At 37.1% G+C, this 22,939-nt stretch overlaps 1 protein-coding gene across 3 annotated transcripts in view; it reads left to right on the top strand.

Moving 5' to 3' along the window:
• Window positions 1-22,939, top strand: part of USH1C (USH1 protein network component harmonin) — a 47,374-nt gene continuing 24,435 nt past the window's right edge. For all 3 annotated transcript variants that reach the window (XM_074884803.1, XM_074884802.1, XM_074884801.1), the window contains exons 1-14: window positions 1-81; window positions 3,860-3,927; window positions 5,935-6,078; window positions 6,584-6,722; window positions 11,605-11,713; window positions 11,816-11,840; window positions 12,575-12,632; window positions 13,356-13,459; window positions 14,565-14,649; window positions 15,067-15,126; window positions 15,404-15,460; window positions 17,307-17,449; window positions 18,057-18,122; window positions 21,143-21,267. In XM_074884803.1, the coding sequence (XP_074740904.1) occupies window positions 46-81; window positions 3,860-3,927; window positions 5,935-6,078; window positions 6,584-6,722; window positions 11,605-11,713; window positions 11,816-11,840; window positions 12,575-12,632; window positions 13,356-13,459; window positions 14,565-14,649; window positions 15,067-15,126; window positions 15,404-15,460; window positions 17,307-17,449; window positions 18,057-18,122; window positions 21,143-21,267 (1,219 nt within the window). In that variant the 5' untranslated portion in view covers window positions 1-45. The remainder of the gene's footprint in view (window positions 82-3,859; window positions 3,928-5,934; window positions 6,079-6,583; window positions 6,723-11,604; window positions 11,714-11,815; window positions 11,841-12,574; window positions 12,633-13,355; window positions 13,460-14,564; window positions 14,650-15,066; window positions 15,127-15,403; window positions 15,461-17,306; window positions 17,450-18,056; window positions 18,123-21,142; window positions 21,268-22,939) is intronic.

Raw genomic sequence — 22,939 nt, 5'->3', positions numbered from 1 at the left:
CGCAGCCGCCCCGCGCAGCGTCCGCACCCGCGCAGCGTCCGCACCATGGAGCGTCGGGTGGCCCGCGAGTTCCGGCACAAGGTAAGAGAGCGGGGCCGCGGCGCCCACCGACACCCGCGGTCGCGTCCCGGGGCGCGCAGAGGGTGAGGGCGGAGCTGCTGCCCCGCGGCCTGGAGCGGGGCACGGCCGGGCGGGCCCCCGCCGCTGCCCCCGGCTGAGCGCCCCCGGCTGAACGCCCCCGGCGGGCCCGATTGCGCGATGGCGAAGGGAGAAGCTCGGGGAATTCGTCTCTGCCGGGCCAAACGGCGCGGAAAAGCGGGCGGCAGCCTCCTGTCAGAGGATGGTTGTAAAACTTGAAAACCCTTAGAAAGGGAGGGACAGAAGAGGAGGAACATTCCCCAAGGCGTGAGCTTTTTCAGAGCTTGATACAATAGATTTTATTTTAATATCACGTAAAAAATGTCGCCCGCAGTCCAGCTCAGGGAAGGCTGAAGTCCGGGCCCAGGCGGTTCCCGCTGCCAGCCCTGCGCGCTGCTCGGCAGCCTCGGCTCCACCTTAACATTCACGAGTGCAATTGTGCATGTGCAGTCATGTGCAAATGCATTTGATACACGGAGCGACTGGGTCTGCCTGGCACGTCACTTTGTCATTTACCCAGTTAAGTAAGTGCTCAGCAGGGTTCACAACTGTCTGAGCAAAATAAGCTCAAAAAGCTCTATTTAAGAAAGGGTGGGGAAATGGTTTTCACGTTTAAGAGATGTTTTTGCATAACCATTTAGGACTTTCTCAGACTAAAAATTTCAGTACCGTTTTGTGGGATTTTTTTCTGTGGAGGAGGTTGTGGTTGGTTTGGTTTTTTGTCAGCTAGGAAATGGAATTTCTTCGAAGTAGTGTAATGTTGTGTTTTATAGAAGTATCATCTGGTAATAAGCTCATTAACTAAAGAATTGTTAGAATGAAGTAGAGGGGATGCAAAAAAGCACCTATATGTCAAACTGAAGTTCAAAAGCATTAAAGACGTGGATACTCTGTAGTGATAACCATAGCCCTCTAGAAAGTTATTCTGCCTTGCTACCTATTACTGTATAACTCAACAGTGGGTTGTGCAACATATTTATATGGTTCCTAGGCGGATGGTTGCCATTTGAACTTTAAACCTTTTCCCTTTCACTGCTGCTATAATTCATAAATCATTCTAGTCCCACCCCTGGTAACACAAGATTTATTGTCAGTGTTTGTTGGTGCCAATAAGTATCTGAGTGAAAACTTGATCTGAGTTAAAGGATACTGGAACGGTTTTTTTCTTTAAATTACTTTGTATCATCCTGGTTCTAGGGGCCCCTGTGGCAATTTTTGTATCTTGGATACTTACTTTTTCTGTTTCAAGCCAGTGAAAATGCTCAGCTACAGGATCTGAGTTTCCTCAATTATTTGTCACTTTTTTTTTTTTCTCAGTAATTTTAATCAGTTCTCCCTATCAACCAAGAAGCAATGCAAAATATGTAACATATCCAAATGTATTGGCCAGTTCTTCCATTTCCCTCAATAGTTTTTCAAAGGCTGTGATAGAACTTAATTTTATTCTTTGAAGGTTGACAGATTAGGTAGTGCTACAGTAGTGCATTACTGTAATCTGAACTTCTTCCCCACAACTTCTATCCTACTGAATAAGTTTACATAGACTTGTTACCAGATTTTAGTTTTCTTCTGTATGTAGGTACAGTTTCTGTGATGACTACTTATTAATTTCTGTGAAAACCAGTGCAATTTATATAGTAAGAAATAGAGCATAAACAACTCTTTATTTGTGTTCTAGATTGAGAATTATACAACTTCTGTGAAGATACCCTTAAATAATCATAGAAAGGTGGAGGTTGAAAGTGACAAGTGGAGGTCATCTGCTCCAACAAGGCCACCTAGAGCAGATTGTCCAGGGCTGTGTCCAGATATTCTGTTAATATTCTTGGTTTAAAAGCTGTGAAATCATCCATTCCAAAACTCTACAGTTTTTTTCTCGAGAAATAGAGAGATACTAAAATACTTCTCTGATCTAAGTTACAACATGTCACCACTGACTTTTTTTTAATTATTTTTTTTTCTCTTAACATGTGGGGGCATAATCTAGGATTTATGAAATTATCAAGAGCCAGCTCTTGGAAGCTGTTGATAAGCCTAGGTAAAGTGTATTGCAAGAAGTTAATGAATTAGCAAAATGGTAAGAGATGCAGGTTGCTACAATGAAGTGATAATTGGTGGAATAGAAGGCAGCAGGAGAAGAATGACCTAATTTGAGAGATGGCCCAGCAAGATTAACCTAGCTGTAGCATTCTGAATATATAAGTCACTTGGGTGTTTGTTTTTGTCAGAGGAAGTTGCTGGTTAGGGTGAGAAGTGCAAGAATCAAACAGGGAGACTGAAGGTTTTGTGAGAAGAAATGGAGGAGTTTAGATATGGCCCTCTAGTTCCTGAGCAGGTGTGGGGATGTGTCCATCAGCTAGCATATCAGGAGGAAAATGTGATGTTGTTAGTGGTTGCTTTCCCAATCAGGAGAAAACATTTAAAGTTTTTCATGAGACACTGTTCTTACAGTACCTTAGCTAGCACTGGAGTTGGAGCTCTGGATACCAGAACTGAAGCTGATTTATACGTTGTATTCCTGATGGGGAAGGGGAAAATGGATGTTGGACTTAGTTTTACATGTATCGCCTTGCCTTGAGTCTGTGTACAGTATTGGTGAACCAGTCAGTTTTGATTGCAACTATTTTATTTGCTTTTAAGGCAGATGTTTACTGTGTGTTTTGAAATTCACCGTGAATAAATTGGATTACTTACTAGTATTACTGTCAAGCAATCCTGTCCTGCATGTAGCTTTTTGGCCTTTAGGTGTTTTGAAAGTGTTTTTTTCCAGAGGAGACAAGTAATAGAAAACCACCTGGATGTGCAGTCTTGCTGGCTTTAGAGAGCCAAAAGGGACAAAGAGAATATGAAGCATGTATTTAGTTTGGAATATAATGCAAACCTAGAAAGAAAGGGCCTTTCTTTAAGTATGCAAATTGGTCCTCAGACTTTACGTCACAGTAATATTAGACTTTAGGTCAGATGTAAATTGTTTTCCTAAACATTAAGCTTGTCCAAATGTAAAACTAATGTGATGTGACCTCTCACTGCAAGTAACATCGATGGGGGTCTCACTGTCACTGAATATAAATTGGAACTCCTCATGTGAGAATTCTTAGGGGTTTTTTTTGGTTTATTTTACTGTAATTATCCAAGAGCAGGCATAGTAATATGACACTGGTTTAAGTAAACGTACTATTAGTGGGGGAGGAAAGAATAACTAGCAAGTTCTATCAGTTAAGAGCTGGAGCAAAGAGGAACAGAAGTATAGCAGTTTGCATAATGTTATAAGTGAGATCCTGCAATCAGTGGTTTGGACGACAGAACATAGATTATAATCATCTCACTGTGGTGGTTTTATCTGTGACGGCATGTGCTATATTAATGAATGGCCAAAAAGGTTTCTGAAAACATTTATTCAACAGTACAGTGATTATCAGGTAAGGCAAATATGATATTATTGTAGTAATACTACTGCTGAGGGCAAATCTAGCATACAGAATATATCGGTATTTACCACCTTGTCCAATTGTTGTAATACTAATTTTAAAGTCTTGTTCTAAGTTTCACATTGTGAGGTAATGCTCTGTTGCAAAAATGTATTTGTCTTTAAACAAACAAACAAAACGTCTTTCCTTGTTGAAATCTTTGTTCTATGGCTTACGAATTTGTGAAAGTCTTGTATGCTCAACCTTTGTGGCTATTTAGTCAGATATTTACGATCATGTCCTTGGGTTTTCAGGTTAATCTACTAATTGACAATGAAGCAGAGAAGGATTACCTTTATGATGTGCTGCGGATGTACCACCAGTAAGATCTAACTTTATATACGTTTGTGTAGAATTTTGCTGGTTTTAAATGTAAAGCATGAATATTCAAGATTTTAAGTCTTTCTGTATACTGCTGGGTCTTTCTGTATGCTACTAGAAAAGTGTTGAAGTAATAGGTTTTTATCCTGTCTAGTGAAGTCTTATACTTTTACAGCGTAGACTGCAGATAAGGAAGGAGCATGTCTGTGATCACCTGTAAAGTTGCTTTGGTTTTATGACTTGGCAGTTTTGTAAAAGAATTTGGTGGATTTGTATTGGTGTGGGGGAGAAGCACCTGGATGATAAAACCGTTCTTAGGAAACAGAGCATTAATCCAATTCATTAGTATTTCCAAATAATGCTTATTTATTTGCAACAGAGGTTTTCATTGAGTTCGCTTTCCAAAGAGTTTTGCCAACTATTCAGATAAAAATTTATTTGTAACAGTTTTACCTGAAAGATGAAATAAATTAGTTTGGAAATTGTTTGGCATGTTTAAGAACTCTGGCTTATTACAACATAATGGGAAAAAAATGGTAAAGTGATAGGCCAATCCTTTTGCTGAACTGATTTAAACCAGTTGCTTAGGACCTATATCATTGCAAATGAGATCAGCCTCTGATCCATTGTTTTTCAAAGAAGATGAGAATGTATTTTCCACTCATCATGGACAAGTGGCTCTGATAGACATTGTTTCCATTCATATCTTAATTAATAGCATCTCAGCTGAGTGAAATGTAGACGTTTCCCTCTGATGTTTGCACTGAGCTATAGTTATGGGTGTATTCAGCTGCATATCTGATTCAGTTTCACTCAGGTCTGTCTAATTGCTTCTCCATTCATAAAGGCTGTTGTTTGGAAAGCCGGTTGATTCAGTAGCTCTTAATTATTTAAAATCTTCTTGCAGTTACAAAATTAACAATGCATATAGTAACGTTTCTTCTGTTTCTAAAATTGCAATGACTTGAGCAAAATTTTCAATATCTCTGTGAACATATGTTGATGATGTATCACTTTTTTGGAATATGTTATGAAGTATTCCAGGGCAAAAATACGTGCAGTTGCTGTTGGAGTTAACATTTAATGTCTGCTTCATTGTGAATAGAATTTCCAAAAGTATTTGACTTCTAATCCCATGTAATATACATTCCTGATCTGTATTTTCAATGCATATGCCTCAGAAGTACTGTATGCCAGGAAATGTAAATTATAAGAGAGGGAACAGCAAATAATATAGACTAAGTTTAACTGGATGTTGTGTGGGAATAGCTCCACTGAACCTTAGGGAACTGTTCCTCTGCTCTTGAAGCTGGGTAACAAAGTATATTTTCTAGACCTGTAACTATCTCAGAGCTGATAATACCAAGGAGACTACTTTGCATAGCTCTCATAAAACAGATGTTCGCAGCAGTTTAACTTCTGTAGATTTGGTTTAGTGGTTGATGGCCCTTCAATTTTGATTTGAAAAAGAATTTTAAAACTTAAAGCAAGTCTTTGTTCTAGCTGCTGAGTATTGTGTTTTTTTTTTTTTTTTTTCCCCTGGATCAAAAGAATTTGTCAGTCCCCTAAGTTCAAGAAAGGAAGGAGCTTGTAGCCTAGATTCACTTAGAAGGATTCCTAACTAGTAAGGAAACAAAAATCTAGTAGGCAGGTATATTTGATCTAGAAAGTTATTTCCAGATGGTTCCATAAATCTTTTGGGGACTCTCAGAATGAAATTAAAGATGTCATCTATAAAAGTGATGTTCATGACCTTAGAAGATAAAGGCAATATATAGGAGATTTCAACTATTTTGAAGCAGGTAGTTGTCATTCCTCTTAGCTTACAGAAGACTTGCTTTCTCAGAGACTGTTTTGCTTTGGTTAAACCAATATTGGCATAAATAACTATTTTCATAGGTTGAAGGGACATGCAAATACTGAGGCCACATGTACAGCAAGTTATTAAATGATGTTTTGTGTTGGTGTGTTGATTACCTGTGCTTGTTTTTTCACTATGTGTTTGCAGGTCTATGAATCTCCCAGTGTTTGTGGGGGACCTAAAACTTGTGATTAACGAACCAAGCAGATTGCCTCTGTTTGATGCTATCCGCCCACTTATCCCCTTAAAACACCAGGTAGAATATGATCAGCTTACACCCAAAAGATCACGGTAAGAGAATGCAGAACAATGCAGCTAACTTAAATACAAGCAAGAAATGCTGACTGAACTTTCAGATGAATTCAGAGTAAAATATCAGTCACCTGTGTAAAGCTGGGCATAATTATTTTACTTTTGCTATATTTGCTAGAAGTACAGTTTTGAGCTACTTGAAATTGTTTGCCAAGTAGTTTAATCTAGTAAAAGCAGGATAAGGGAGTCAAAAACAATGCTTTCCAGTTGAAACAATCTTTTCTCATTTTTTCCTGCATTTAATAATAAAAAAATTTTTATAGCTCTAACCCTCTAGAAGCAGACAGCTTTGATGGTTGCAAATGTCTTTTCTTATGAAAAATCTTGATGGCTTTAGCTAACACACATCCATCCAAACTTGAGTCAACTTGCTTTTTTCCATGCCTAAATGTTGTAAGAGAAAAATTATGTGTAACTTACAGATGAAACATTATTGCCACAAGTGTTATGCACCTGAACAGTCAAGTCTCTTCCATTTATGCAGAAAGCTGAAAGAGGTGAGATTGGATCGTTTGCATCCTGAAGGACTTGGAATAAGTGTGAGAGGTGGACTGGAATTTAGCTGCGGCCTCTTTATCTCCCAGTTAGTTAAAGGAGGACAGGCAGACAATGTTGGACTTCAGGTAAGAAAACTATATTCGTGGCTGCTGTGCTGCAAAAAGCCTTTTGTGACAATGGTAAGGAAGTGAGCAGTAAGAACTGTTCTTTAATATTTAGAAATAGCTATTGCTAAGGTGCTATTTCTCTCTTGTAATAAAATTCATAAAATATGTAAGTCAATGCCACGATAAATACTATTATACCAATAGTGAATCAAGTCATTAAAACTGTTCTTTTCACCATTTTTAATGATATGTAAACCTTTTTTTCATATTTGGAATAAGATAATTTCTGAAGATAAAAGGGCTTTCTGGAGTGTTTATCCAAAATGTATTAGACTGGCATGATTCATTACAGTGTTTAATGAAAGTGTTATGTAGATATGCTTCAGTGTAACCCCTGGATGCTTTTAGAAACAACTACTTAGAACAAAACCACAAATTTTGTATTTAGTTAGAATTGAGAGGGTGGCATAGGACACCACAAACACTGTGCTGGATGTGTCCGTAGCTTACTTTTAAGCATGGGATTTGCCAGTTGGTAACTCTGGAAAAGGGCATTGATGCCCTTCCCAGAGTTTCCCTACATTACACATGAGAATAGGAAGTGTAGACAGGAGAGTTGTTCCTGGGTTGTGATCAGCTCAGTAGAGAGATTCCAGCTGCATCCTTGCTCCAGTGCTAGAAAACTGAGGAAAAGACAAAGACGAGTCACATATATGACTTTTGAAAACATCTCCTGGAAAATACTGGAAGGTGTTAATGATGCTGAGCAATAACAGGCTTAATAGCCGCTGTCTTAAACTGTCATGCTAGTGCATTCATCGTAATGCTGTGTTGCAGCTCTGCTTCTCTGCTTGTTTTGAACTAATGTTTTGACACAATTGATGGATAAGGAGTTCTGCTTGGTTGTTGTGCTGCTGTAAGGATGTCAATTTTCATTTTTTTTTCTCAGTACACAAAAAGGTTCTACAGGCTTTCTGTGACTGAGGCCATCGTACTACGTGTTGGTGACAGTGAATGGGATTGTGAAGGATCTTTGGGCTGGGTTGTACAAATTGTACTGCCACTCAGAACATGGTTAGAGTTTGGCAGACAAAGTAGGGACAGTAAGTGGAAAATATGCTTGAGACTGACTATGAGTTTGTTAGGCTTAGATTATAAGTATTAATATGAGCAGATGGATCTTTGCAGCTCTTGTAACTGTCTGACTTCGTTTTTTGGTATGTGGTGTTAAAAGCTCAGCCTAAAGTGCCTTCATAATAGGTGGCACTAGGCACTTTCTGAACCCCACTGGATAACAAGAGCTGACAGGCAGTCCATTGTTATAAATCGCTGTCTCACAGTAAAGCCAACTGCTTCTGAAATTTCACCCACCTGCTTTATTTAACTAAATCTCTACACATTTTCTATCCCAAAAATGCTGTCTGAGAAAGGTATAATGATCTTCTATTATAACATCAGTTTTACATCCTGCTGCTTTTTAAAAAATTCCAATTCATTTTGCATGATTTCTCCTTCGAGTAGTTTCCAAGTTACATTAAAGTGCCTGAATAATCATGAAGGCTCACTAAAGCATTTGTAGTTTTGACCCTTTTCTGACTACAGTTTCTCTAAAAGGCAAATGTTTTGTGCTTTCATGAAGAAATGTACTTTTTTTTCCCCCCTCCTCTGCTTTCTGATACTTATGTCTGTGGGGATTCTGCTGAATACAAAGAGATGGAGATTGGTATGAATGATGAAAGTGGAAGAAGTATACAAAATGAGAAATTTGAAACAGTGATGATTTTATGTAAAAACCCTTTCATTTCCTCGAAGCACTAAATATTATATTTCTCATGTTAAAAGTTACAAATAATAGGCATTTTACTTTGGAAAAGTTAGGTTTGCAGCTTTTCTTTTGAAAGTCTGTCATCTCCCTGTTTGATAGAGAAAGGGGAAACAGTGATAGATAATAATATAATATTACTGTTCTAATGTGCTCAATCCTGCAGACTTTTATCTCTACTGCTTCTGATTCAGAAGGTTGGTATACAGTGATACCAGTACAAAAGTAACAAAATATATGAAAACAACTATTAATTACTTCAGTATATGGACACATTTTTCAGGAAAAGCCATTCAAGTGTCCTTCAGAGAAGCAGTTTGTTACATGCCTATGTCTCCTTTAGTTCAGCCGAGACTGGGGTATTTCTAAAGCACCATCAGTAATACATTGTCAGTCAGTAACACAAATGTCATTAGGATGAGCGAAGAGTACTAGACTGTCTTTTCATTTTGTTTCTGAAGCTCAGCAAAGAGGAGTATTAAAAATATCTATATGGGAAAAGCTCATTCCCATAGGGAGGAAAAAATAAAATAAACTCTTGGCTACATTTGTAATTTTGTGTGTGCCTTCTAGGGAGATATATAATACTAACAGGTATGAGTTGCTTAGTGAATGATGACATCTTCAGAGCAACTTGTTTTGCTGATACAGAAGCTACATGGAGACTCACAAATGGCACTGCCATTTGCAGTCCTAAAACTGGGGAGCTTTTGTGTGTTAGGGCATTGCAGTTAATAACAGTAGGTTAGGTTACCCTTTTAAAAAGCTGGGTTTGTGCAAACTCATGGTCTGTTACATATAGCCATTGTCTGTTATAGCCCACGTGATGCGGAAGATGTGAGTAAAGAAGGGATCTCGAACTAAACTAAAACCAAACAGAAAGCCCTGCCAACAACAAGTACGTAAGGTCAACAGAAAAGTCTAGGTAGATCAAGTGAGGTCGGTGTTGCATACCTGAGGTTAAATAGTTAGACACAAATTTATGGTATTTTTGCAAGTGAGTAATCCAGAGACTGGAATGGAGGAAGCTTTTTGAGCATTTTATTGAGGTAGTCAACCTTCTTTCAAAAAGCGGGGGTCACTCGCTTTTCTACCATTTCCTAGAACAACCAGCAGAATCCTAAATAGGCTGAGAGTCTTTATGGTTTGTAGAGGATGTTAAGTCTTTATACACAGTGCCACAAGTCTGACTTACCTCTGAGCCATTTTGCTTCTTGGCAGTACAGTTGCATTGCCAGTTAATCCCAGTCCTAAAAGTGCATTATTTACAATGGATTTCCTGAAGTGTTGAGGGCAGTGGAACAGCTCTAGACTAAATTCTTGGTTTTGGGGTGGGGAACTAGGTTAGAATTTAGTGGTGTATTTGCAGGGGAAAGAGGACTGCAGTGGCACAGCTGCCAGGCCTGTGGCCTGGATGAATGGGTGGGTAGATGGATGTGGTTTTGAACAAGTGGGTGAAGTGACTTCTTTCTTTCTTAGTGAGACCTATCAGGGGTGAGATGCTAAACTGCAGGGCTAAGTGCTTTTCATTGTCTGATTCTGCATTTTTACCAGAAGTTGTATGTTCAAAAGTCTTCAGTACTGACCTATTTCCACACTTATAAAAGATCATATTAAAAATCTGACTGGCTTAAATGAAAAAACACTCAATCAAGCTCTTAGGAGTGCTGCAGATTGCACACGGCGACTGCCCCGGGTGAGATGTTTGGATGTCCAGCAGGCGGAGCAGCCGTCCCGCTGGTTAGGGGCTGGGGACCAGAGGAGTGTTCTGCAGGACAGTCACATATTGCATTTCCTTTGCTTTCATAGTCTTCTGATGGTGCGTTGTGTCAGATAAAAATCTTTAAGTTCAGTGGAGAGGAAACTGCACTAGATGAGCTATGCTGGTACAGTGCACATGTTAATGTTTTGTGTACTATTGCAGAGCATATGGCACTTCCCAGAAGAAGTAGAAAGGTTTGTGAAAGAAGTGAAGAAGATAAGTGGGTGGTTTCTTGTTTTGCCTTTTGGTTGATTTTTTTGTTGGTGTTTTTTTTTTTTACCAACTGAACAGATTACAGTAGGAAGATTTGATAATACTTATTACATATGAAAAAAGGCAGATGGTGGTGCAAATTACTGTGCCTTTCAGTGAAGTTATCTTCATCGAAATTTGCCTCGAGGATAACACTAGTTTTGTCTCTGCTATTCAGAGTGCATGTTCTTGGTCTGCTCTGTAGCTGACTATGCTCCCTGTCCCCCATGAAGCCCAAATATATATATTGTGTACACACAGAAACCTGAGTAAGCTCAGGAATAAGTGATCGACTTGCCTTCTGTCTGGTGGGAGTTTCCTCCTATGTTTCTGTCTCAAGTTTTCACTTCTTTTCATGTCACACAACAGGGGGAATACCATGGCCTAGGAGCCACGGTAGGGTGGTGGTACCATCTTCTCAACCATAGTATATGATGAGTTGCTGCTGTGAAACACTTGAAAATCTGTCACACAGGAGTAGCATGCAATTTTGTATCTAATGTAGATGATCCAAGAAGACTTAAGCTACTGCACCTCAGAATAAGCATTCCTTGTGCTAGTATGTGATTATAGTTAATCTGAAGTTACACCTGAAATGGAGGTATATAATGCCTTGATCAATAATGCTGAATCCAGAATCAAGCAAGTTAGTAAGACCAAGTTTAGTTTCATATTGGTCACAATAGTTAAGAAAGTATCTCAGAGAACATATGGTAAAAGCAAACTTAAACTGCTGAAGTATAAAAGAAGAAAATCACTCCAAAATTATTTAAATTGAAATATGGGTACTTAAATACAAGGTAAGCTGTGGGGTACAAGTCTGATGTGTAGGCGCTAGATATTATTTATAAAATTGTTTGGTCATTAATCTCCCCTTTTGTTGTTAAATTAAGTTCAGACAAATACAGATAAACCTGATCTGGATATTACCTGAAAATCAAAAAGTATTCAGGACTGAACATTTTCAAACCTTTGCATCAAAATGATTGCCAGATTGCATCATTGATTAAAAACCTTTAAATGTTAATTCACAATTTATTGTTTCTTCTCCCTTTCATTTTGAGGTTGGAGATGAGATAGTTCGTATAAATGGATATTCCATTTCATCATGCACACATGAAGAAGTCATAAACCTCATTCGTACAAAGAAAATAGTGTCCATAAAAGTAAGACGTAAGTAACGTAAAAAATCATCTGTATCACTAAAGATTGGTGTTAATAGATTGCTGGTGATCTGTAGAAAGTGTTACTTAATGGAGTATTTTTCTTTTTCAGATATTGGCATGATACCTGTCAAAAGGTAATGGTATTTAATTTAAAAACAATGTAGACTATTTATTTTTACATAGCCTCTTCAATACACCAAGAACCTCTGTGTTGATCTGTATATTTGAAAAGGTGTGAATAGGCATCTTTGTAGCTGGTTAAAATGTTACATCCTTTGTGATAAACAGGCAGATGTCTTGTTTGATGAATCTGACTTTTTATGCCAGTTGCCTGCTTAAATGAACCAATTTCTATTTCCTCATTATTTGTGGATATTACCTGGAAATTTCATTACCAATGCATCTAGCTTAACAGAGAGCTCCACTGCTTCTCTATGTACGTAACATTTGAGGATTGCTTCAGAGCTTAGAAAAAAATACAAAGTATTGTCCTCTTCCAATTTTTGTTGAAAAGTTGAAACTTTAAGTGGAATGTTTGAGAAATGTTAATGATGGGAGGTGTCTTGCTGCATAGATATTTATATAAGCTCTTCAAGTTGCTATGGCTGTTTTCACAGTCTTAGAGTTTCCCCAAATTGTTTCACTTGAGGAGGTTTTCTCAATTTTATGTTTTACCAGCTTTACTAGCCTAAATAATTGTGTGCTTGATTGATGCTCCATTTAAATTGCTGGAAAACAAACCAGTTGTTGTGAATGGTATCCAAAGGAACATGTGGATGCAAAATAGGAGGCTGTGTTCCAAAGTAGCTTCTTGAATACATTTACATTTATTTTGTCCTTGTTACTTTAAATTACTTTTTCCTTCCAGTTCAGCAGATGAACCTCTTAAATGGCAATACGTGGACCAGTTTGTGTCAGACTCTGGGGTAAGAGATAAATATTTTATTAAGATGTCTTCTGGGAAATCTGTAATGGTTTTGAAACAATTTCTCCTCTGACCTTATCACAGAAGTTATTGTATGTATTTCTATGATGCAATATTTTGTTCAAGGGTTCTGGAAGAAACATCTTTTGTGATATGAAATGATTATGAAATCATTTAGTATGGAAAGGGCAGGATACAAATAAAATACCTTTTACTCATTAATTGGTGCTTTATTTTACTTGAGTTTATTAACTTACCAGGCTATAGTTCTACTGTATAAATCTTGAACTGATTATTTGGCCTATCTTAACTATATTAGTGGAGGAATGACAGGTATGAATGCAAGTGAAAAGAGATACCACAATTACTGCTCTTTTGCTTTCAGGAAGAAAGACTTAGTTAAATAGTGAGCACTATCGTGTATTTTTCCAGTTCTTTTGTTAGGGAACTTCTAAATGATTATTTTGCCGTATCGCTTTCCTCTAATTTTCCTTCATCCTTTTCCGAAGACAAGTTTGACTATTTAAACAATTTTCTTCAAATAGTTCAGTCTTTCACCTCAGCCATGGAGCTCCACTGAAATGACTGTACTTCACATTCATCTCCAGTAGGACATCTTATCTTGATGTTTGCAGGGCTTGATCCTGGCTTCATGAATTTTTATAGTTGTCTGCATATGAGTTCAACACAGTAATATCTGCAGCATTTTTTAATCCCCCCACAGGAAGGAAAGGGCAGTGTTGCTGGTCTTGCTTCTTCTGGAGGGAGAGACAATAAAGAGAAGAAAGTCTTCATTAGCTTGATTGGTACAAAGGGCATGGGATGCAGGTGGGTACATGTTTCTTATTTAATGTTACTGGTTTGTTAAGTAAGACATCCAAAGCAGTCCTTTTCTGTCCTTCATTGGTATGATATCAGGAAAATGAAAATCCATGCTGGATCAGGAAGGCAAACTGGAACAGGAAGGTATCTGTGGCACACGTTATGTATTATTAGACAAAGCATAAATACCTGTGTTACAAGTTCTGACTTAAAACCAAAAAAATCTTTTAAATTTAAAAATAAGAGCAGGCTGAAAGTGACATAGTACAAGTTATCGTGGAATTGGATCTTTTAAATGCTTTTACATTTTAAAATACTTTTAAATGCTGCTCTGTGATGTTACAGGTTCCAGTACTGTCCAGTGTCATGTTCACTCCCTGAACTTACACTGCTTTGTAGCCCTTTTCAGAACAGAGAAGCCATCACACAGATAGATCCAATTCCTGAAAGTAAAGTTGAATTTGCAAGATTCTTAGAAATATGAACAGGTGCTCTTCAGGCTCCTGTCCTTGCAGCTAGTTATGGAGGTTTTGAGGTAGAAGGAATATTGTAGGATTTCTTATATATTTAGGAATATATAGTTGAAGTTATTAGGATTGAACTGCACAGATTATTTTCTGAAGCATAAGTTTTCTTTCATATTATTTGGAAGATCTAAAGGTTTAAAGAAATTATTTACAAACCTGGAAAGGTGGTTCAACATCACTTCCTGGATATATTATCTACACAAATCATTGCTGTGTTTAGGCCCAGCTTAGACTGCAGCTTAAAGTTTCCAGGCTAGATGTTGGCCCCTGACTGAAACATCCTTCTTGCTTCTAATAAAGAATCCTGAAAAATAACGTTGTATTATACATACAGTATACTGCTGTTTAGTGAGCTAATGTGCAAGCAATTAGTATTCTTCATTGTGTTACATGCTTGCCTTTGAATGTCATTAGTGTCCCAGTCCCTTAGACAGTGTAGGTCAGTATACTATGTTGGTTTCAACATCTAAGGAAAAATGCAGAAGCTTGAATATTTTTCTTTAATCTTTTCTTAAATCACAGTATTATTCTATAAATATTGCCCTATAAATGTTTTGGTTTTTTTTTTTTTTTTATTGCACTAGTATTTCCAGTGGTCCAACACAAAAACCAGGCATTTTTATCAGCAATGTTAAGCCAGGTTCTCTTTCAGCAGAGGTGGGATTGGAGGTAAGTATGCCACCTTCCAAGGTAGGTACCACAAGGAAATCTTGTTCAGTATTTACTACCTCAAGGATTCTGGATCACTGTAAAGTCACTAACTGTGGGGCTTTTTCCATGGGAAAGAAATACATTGTGGTTACATTTGAAATTAAGTGAGTTTCTTAAAATTTAAGAACATGACAGTGCCATCCTGGGTCAGACCAACAGTCCATTGAGCTCAGTATTTGGTCTCAAACAGTAGCAGTAGGGAATGCTAATACAGGATGATGTTCAAGCATGGTTGATTTCTGGTCTGTTCCCCTTGTACTCTGCCAGTACCTATATTATTGTATTAAGAATGTTAGAGAGTATATTTCTTTCTGTTTTCATTTAATATATGTACTGATTTAGCATCTGTACTAAAATTTAGATTAACTCCTTTAGGTCGGTGATCAGATTGTTGAAGTAAATGGAGTGGACTTTTCTAATGTGGATCATAAAGAGGTAAGATCAAGTCTTACTAACTCCTTGAATTCATAGTTGTCAGCTTATTAAGCGTCTCTCTGATTTTCCTGGCTGCAAAAGTATGTTTTGATACTGGGCTACTTAACCAAAGAGGTTGTGTATTGAACACGGGAATTTAGAGGTCTGAATACCTACCACCCTGTTTAGTTCAGGTAGGTCTGGAAATTCCAGCCTTGACAAGCAGCATCTTTTATCATATTTATACAGATCTTTATTACTTAATTCAGACTGATTTTTGTTTTGTTTTAATTTGCAGGCTGTCAGAGTGCTCAAAAGTAGTCGTACTTTGACTATCTCTGTGGTAGCAGGCGCTGTAAGTAGTATATTTATAAAGGCATAACATTTGTGAAAATTACTGTGTGGGCAAAGAAATGGTAAAAATAAATAGATAAGAAGTAAACCTATGTTTCCTTGCAATGTCTATACCACTAAATTCTGTCAAACCAGGGCAGTGTTAAATGGCTTTTATTTTCTTGACAACTATCTACAGTATTCTCAAATGAAACAGTTTCATGACTGTGGGCCAGTGTTAAGCTGTTCTCTTGACAAGGAATGGAAATTAACTTTATTGTAATGGTTTCTCACATTTGAGAGCTTCTGTTCTCATAGATAGCTGCTTCTGCTGGAACATGAAAGGTAAATTGGATTGGAATCAATTAATTTTTTTATCCTGAATAGCTGATGTCTTAGACTTATTCCAAATGAGTTCCTTGTGTAACTGTTTATCTGATCTTTACTGTATCAACACACTGAAAATTGTTCAATTTTCCATTTCCACTGTTTTGTACAACAGAACTATATGCCTTTGGGGTCTAATCTAAAGCCAGCTGAAATTAATTAAATCTTCCCACTGACTTCAGTGTGACTTTCCATAAATGTTTAATGTTTTTACTGCTTTAATCCTCTTATAGTAAAACGTATAGTTATATACAAGAGGATACTCAAGTTCCATAGAGCAATCAAAGATGGTATTTTCTAATTGCCTTGCAACTGAATTAAGAGCGGAAAACAAGATTTAATAATCATTTAAGCTACTTCCTGAGGGCTCATGTATACTGTGTAGCTATATTAAGGAATTTGTGGTTTAATTAACTCTGACAGTAACAAAAGATCCAGTTGTCCAGAGGAATTGTAGACACTGTTTAAACAAATGCGTCAGACTAGCTGATTAAGCTCCAGGAACACAACATCCTAAGGACTTAGTTTCAACTCCCAGATATGTTACCAGCTGTTAGAAAAGATGGGATCTACTCCAGCATGTACTACTGTGGTTGCATCCTTAAAATGGTGAATTGTTGCTATGGCACTCTCCAGCTCCACCCTACTTCACCTTGCATGTCTCTCCTTTCCTCACATCTTTGAGCTAAAGAAGAAATTGCAAAAAGAAACAGCTTCTCTACTCCTGTTTTTCAGTCAGCAAAGACCATGGTGCAGAGGTGTTCTTCACTGCCTGTTTCTATTTGAGCTGTCTCCTTTGAGCCTTAGACACATGAAAAATCCTGCCTTCCTAATTAACGTGAGATTTTAATTTCAGTAATGAAAATTAGATCAAAGTTATCAAAGTGTTCGACAAATAGCACCATGGAAATGTATTTCCTGAATAGAAAATAGTACTGGTGTCTTAACTGTAAAGCAAATGAAACAGGACAAAACCAACTGATACACATGAACCATTTGGCAGTGTACATTCCCTGTATTTGGGTTCCCTGAGTGATGATACATTGCCACAGCAGTCAGGCACAAGAGCATTAAAACGCGGTAACTGTGTAGTTGTCTTCCACGCTGGGGTTCATTCAGGGTGCTGTTCCCTGGCATTGCATTGCTCAGTTCGATTTCAAGAAAGTATAATGTGGAGTTTTTTCTGGGTGACACACTAAGCATGGCTGGCATGACCCCCTACACTGTTGTTGCTGACTTTAGTAGTTGCATGCCTCTTCTGAGGTGTTCAGCAGCTCATAACTTTGAGACTGAAACTAGAGTAGCTCTTTGGAAGCAAGTGATCAGAATTTTCAGGGTCTTTCAGAAAGCGTTCCTCAGAAAAAGTGATGTGAGGAAATGGCAGATGTGCTAGTATGTAATTGGTTTTTGGATTATTTCCTAGAACAACTACATTCATGAGACTTTTTCACAACTGATCTGGATGACGGTTCTGATTGCAGGGAAAGGAGCTGTTCATGACTGAAGAAGAAAGGCAGAGAGAAGCACGTCTCCGTGAGCAAGAACGCCAGGAGTTAATGCATCAGAAGCGACTTGCACTGGAGACTAACAAAATCATCAAAGAGCAGCAAGAGAAAGAGAGATTGTAAGGACTCTGTATAGCACAGTCTGAAAAATTTAGCTTGGATTTGGAAAGGGCCTAGAAGACAGGAGCAACTGTGAGAAGATTCCCAACTTAGATAAACTTAATTTTGCTGTTGCAAAGTCTCTGTTCCTAAATCCTTATCCTATGCTGCTCTTGAGGTTCTGGGTTTTCAAAACTGATATCATTCAAATGCGTTTTGAGTAAAAGGGTTGTTTTGTTCCCCAACTGTACCCCTATGATTCACTGTGATATTAGTTATATTCCTGATGCCATTCCCTCATCCTTTATTTTCAGCAGGACAGTTACAAATTTTATACTCTTGCAATAATACGCCATGGGACAGTCTCAGAAGGAGATAGTGACTTACAGAGTTAAATAGATGATATGCCCTTATTATCCAGATGGTCAGAAATGTCCTCAGGGTTCCTACAAAAGTATATTGAACCCTTGGTATCTTACAGACGACTTTTAAAAAGGAGCATTTTTCCCCAATGCATATGTCTTTACTGTCTATATCCTTTACTAACTATATGCTGACACACTTTGTGCAAGTTCTTACTCAGAAAATACTATTTTTATCATGGTGTCCTAATTCCTCTTATTATAGAAGAAAACTGGAGATTTCCCAGAAGGCTGCAGAGGAGGAAGAGAGATATCGCAGAGAAATAGAGCAGTAAGTAAAAACCTTACATAGGCAATATGCTGCCTGAAGAAGGGTTCTTAGATCTGACTGTAAACATTCTGCATGTTCTTTTCTAATAAAGTTGGATACTATTTCCATTTAGCTAAATGTACGGTCCAATGCATATGAGTAAGTACACCACAGTTACAGAATAGGAAACTGATCTGAAAATCAACACCTGGAAAACATAAGGGTTATGGTGATAATAAATCCAATTTGAAATTGAAATTGAGTGCTTAATTTAAAAATGTAATAAATGTATAGAGAAACTTAAGATTAAGGAAGTTCTGTGTCTCAGAATTTGTTTGTTCTCACTGAACCACTACATTTAATTCTAACAGAAGAAAAAATAAATTAATACTGCAAGGAAATGGATCAGGGAAGAAACAGAGAAGAATGATGAAGGAATTGGAAAATGTGCCTATACTCAGGGACTTGATGATGTATCTACTTAGCTTATATTTTAAAAAAACAAAACGCAGGTAGTTTGTTCACGATCTGTAAGAGTGTACACAGCGTGGAATTTCATAGCCTTTTCAGTCTATCAGAAAGTTCCCAAAGCAAAAGCTGTGTAGATTTAGACTCAAATAAGGAGTAGAAATTTTTGTCATCATAAATTTTAAGTAGGCTTTTGCTTATCTAAGGAGAGAATTAATTAAATTCAAACTGTTACACCAAGAGGAGGAAGTTCTATAACCTATTTTATTCAGGAAATCTGATTTTTATTAAAACAGTCTATTCTGGTTTTTAAAAATCTGTGATTCTAGGCACTAGACACGTTTAAAGATTCTATCATAATAAAGTCAGTACTATAAATGTAATTTAAACATTATTTTACATTTGGAGCTTTAAAATTAACCAGTATAACATGTTGTTGTTATCACAGTAATTAATTTGCCTTCTAAATGACAGTGGGAAATTGCATGAAAGATAGTGTGAAATTGCACAGTATCTGTTTTGATGCAGCCTTTTAGAGTGAAGATTGACCCTGAAGTATTCATCTTTGCAACTTTTACTTCTTAAACAGTTTTTAATTCATATTCACTTAAGTCCCTTTTCACGTACCTGTATTAGCTAGAATTCTCTGATAGAAAAAGTGCAGGGACATCTGAATCTGTGAGGTGCGAAAAGGAATATATTCCCCAGCTGTCACAAGAGAAAAATCTTCTGACAGTCCTGCTGTCAGCTCTACTGCAGCATGTGGATGAATTCTTACACGTTTTGTTTTTCTAATTCCTGGGGAATAGATAACATCCTGGTTTTTATTGTGGTCTGCTGTAGAAATTCCTGTAATAGCCATGGAAAGCTGCTATAAAAGCAGACCATCACAGGTGAAGAATGGTTCCGTTCTCCAAATCCAGATTGCCTTTCTGTTATAATGAATGTTCGCTATCTGCAGTATGCCTCTGAACTAAGTGCATCTCTGCTCACTCAGGGAGGACTATCATGATTAGGCTGCCCTGAGGAATGCTCATTGTAAGGTCTAGCATGTCTTTATACTTCCCTGTATAATTTCCAAGTGCTGTTCAGGCACTTAAGCTTTTCCATGTTACAATCCAAACTGTTAAGTCAGTGTTAATCTCCTTGGTGTAGAGGAGGGAAGATGGTAGTATGGGAACATAGATTTAATCTAAAGGTTAGATTTAATAAGCAATTGCAGGCAGGCAGTTTCACTAAAACACAATGCTTTCCTGTATTAACAGTTTGTGAGGATGACACTTTGCTCCATTTTTAAAATCCATTCTGCAGGAATTCCTTGTATAAAGGCACTGTGCCCTTTATTAGTATCCTGCATACATTTTAGGAAAAAATTTCAAATGTACCTAAATGGCAGAGGTCCTTAACTCTGTGTACTTCAAGTTACATTGTAACCCCATATTTTTTTTAATTGAAATGTAAACAACAAATCTAAACCTTCTGTCCAATGTTCCCTCCTATTAACTATGCCTCCAAATTTAAATCCTGACCTCAGCTGCAGGTTTAATAGTGCTTTGACTACGTGGATATTTTTTAAATTTACCTTAGCTACTTCAGAGATGCAAAAGGTAATACAAGTAGAAACAGCATAATATATATCTAAGACCTGGTAAACTTTGGCACCATATATTAGTTTACCAGTTCAAGACAGGCTACAGCCAAGAATAGATCTTGGATCACTTAAAGGCACCATATATGAAAGTACAGACTCTTAGGTTATATGGCAGTTCTCTTGTGACCTGCTTGAGATTTGCTGAATTTTCCTTCAAAATGTCCTTTTTTAATCATGGTGCCTTTCTAGGTGCCTTCTAGATAATTTACTTGTTTTATGAGCTCCTTTGTTCCAAAGTGACAATTATTTTTTTCGTATTATTTTTTTTCTTTTTTCCTAGGATGCTGAATTTAATGTAGTTTGTGTCTCAACAGTATTTAGTTCTTTCTGTGAAGAGTCACTTTTTAGTGTAGCTTAGAAGTATGTGTTTAGGAAGCAGTTATCAAAATGGAGATAAGATATATATATATATATATATAGATAGATATATAGATATATGACATACAGTTTTTAGGTATAATTTACCATTGTAACATCTGATTTAAGCACGTGGTAGATGTTCTGTCACTTAGTATTTTAGTTAAAACTGACTGTTTCTCTAATAGATTCTTCCCCATTTTAAAAATGAAAAATTATTAGGTGAGAGATGGTTTTTGGCTTTAGTTAAGGTGACAGTCAGTATTACAGTGCATCACTTGGGGCTTAATATCTGTGCAGGTGTTTGTATAACTGGCCTTAGAAGTCTCAATATTAAATAAGAATATTTCAGTCAGTCACATTGTATTTTGCACGTTATCTTAGTAGCTTAGTAAATGAAACTTAGATTGTTGAAAGGAACTTGGTTTGGGGGAAGGGGCAGTTTATTTTGCTTTATGTTAAAGTGAAGAAAACAAACATGGTGAACACTAAATAATTGTAGTGAATTTATATTGATGCTGTTGTTTTTATACTCAGAATTGCTAGCTGCATTTTTTCCCTATAGGATAACAGCAGAAGAAGAGAAATTTAAAAAGGAGTGGGAAGAAGACTGGGGTCCTAAAGAACCTCCCAAATCACTAAAAACTGTAACTGCAGAAGTGCATTCTGCCCCTCGTTCCAAACACAAAAGTAAGTAATTGATGCTAATCTGCTTCCTAGGGAAAGTATTTGTTTCAGAGCATCACTGAGCTGTATGGCATACGTCACTAGTTTGTGTCCAAGCCAATCTAGTTATGACTTCGTTATTTTCAGAAGGCTGGAAGCATATGATAGATTAATTTAATAGCTCTTATTTAACAGGTACCTAGCTCACAAAATCTACAGCCACTCAAACAGCCATGGTTTTTACAAGCAGGACCAGCAGGGACGAGAATTAAAATAAAGCTCACTAAGAATTTGTCTGAAGTATCAACCTCTTTAGCTTGGGGTTTTGGTGCATTGCTTTCCATGTTGTTTGTGTTCTAGTATTTTACCTTTTCACAGAGCAGTTCTTGATCAGTAGTTTAGTGCTGATTTCCACTGTGTGCCCAAATGGAAGTAGTGCTGCATTTTTTATATGATACGTGATTATGTTTTATGTCCATGTGGACTGATACTCAAATACTAAGTTATATACATATGAGTGCTTTCATCTCAGTGAAAAAAATATTATTTACAATAATAAGTAATATTTTAGGTTTTATGGGCATTTTGTTACTGGGTTTTGTTAATTTTCAAAATGAAGGTATGAAGAAGGGGAGATAAGTGTTTGGTTTTGTTCTTTCATTTCGAATTAGCTTTGAGCTTTCTGCATTAATCATATCAGCAAATAACATTTTTATATTTGAGAAGAGGTCTTGGGAGGTGGAGTGTTTGAATGTAGAAAACTAGTACTAGATTTGGAGTCTCATTTGGAGTTAATGAATGTACTTTGTACTATTCCTATATGTTACCTTTTTTCTTCTCTAAATCAGTGTATTATGAAGGGTGGAGATTATGGGTTTGAGTATTTTTATCTGCTTCTCTCTAACTAAAAAAAGATAGATATGGAATCACTGCTTTTGGCTTGGAGGAAATGAATTCAATGCTTAGTTTTGAGAAAAATCTAAAGATCTTTTCCCTCATCTCTTCAGCAGGACCTAGGTCCTCTCTTACTTTGACAGTCTTTGGGGGCTGTAGGAATGTCTTGAAGCTCCCTTGCTTCTCTTCCATGAGGAGGAGTAAACAACTTAATATACTGAATGTCATCAAAAAATGCAACAGAAATAATTGTTGTAAAACAACAGCGAGACACTAAACAAAAAAGAGAAAAATCAAAGATTCTTAAGAATCAGTGACTTTTTTTAAGTGTTTTTACTGGATCTTTTGACAGATCCCTTTCTTGCCAGCATGCCTTTCACATCTACTTTATTCCTTCTCAGGCTAAAGTATTTACCACTTCATTTTTCTGCATATCACTTTCTTCAGCTCATGCTCTTTTGACAACTGTCTTAAAAATGAAATGGTCATGGTATAATGATGTTTACAACTGGTGCAAAAATAATCTTGCATGCTGAGCACTTGCGGAGCAAAGCGTGTAAGCATGTACTAATTAAACACATACAGTCAGAACTACTGTAGCAGTTCCTAGTGACCTAATCGTGAGAAAGCTAGGCACGTTTCTAAGGATTTGCAAAATTCAGGCATCTGTCCATGAGTTGCTATGTGTAGTAGCAGATCTGCTAATATCTTGAATAGACCATTTGTCAGAGTGGAAAATAAATCCTGCTTTTTCAAATGTAGATTACCTGTAGATTTTGAAACACCTATTCCTTAGTTTTGT

Source organism: Strix uralensis, chromosome 15 (genome assembly GCF_047716275.1).
Source record: "Strix uralensis isolate ZFMK-TIS-50842 chromosome 15, bStrUra1, whole genome shotgun sequence".
In the NCBI taxonomy this organism is placed as follows: Eukaryota; Metazoa; Chordata; class Aves; order Strigiformes; family Strigidae; genus Strix; species Strix uralensis.
Note: the sequence above shows the minus strand (reverse complement) of the source record. Positions and strands in the feature narration are given on the sequence as shown.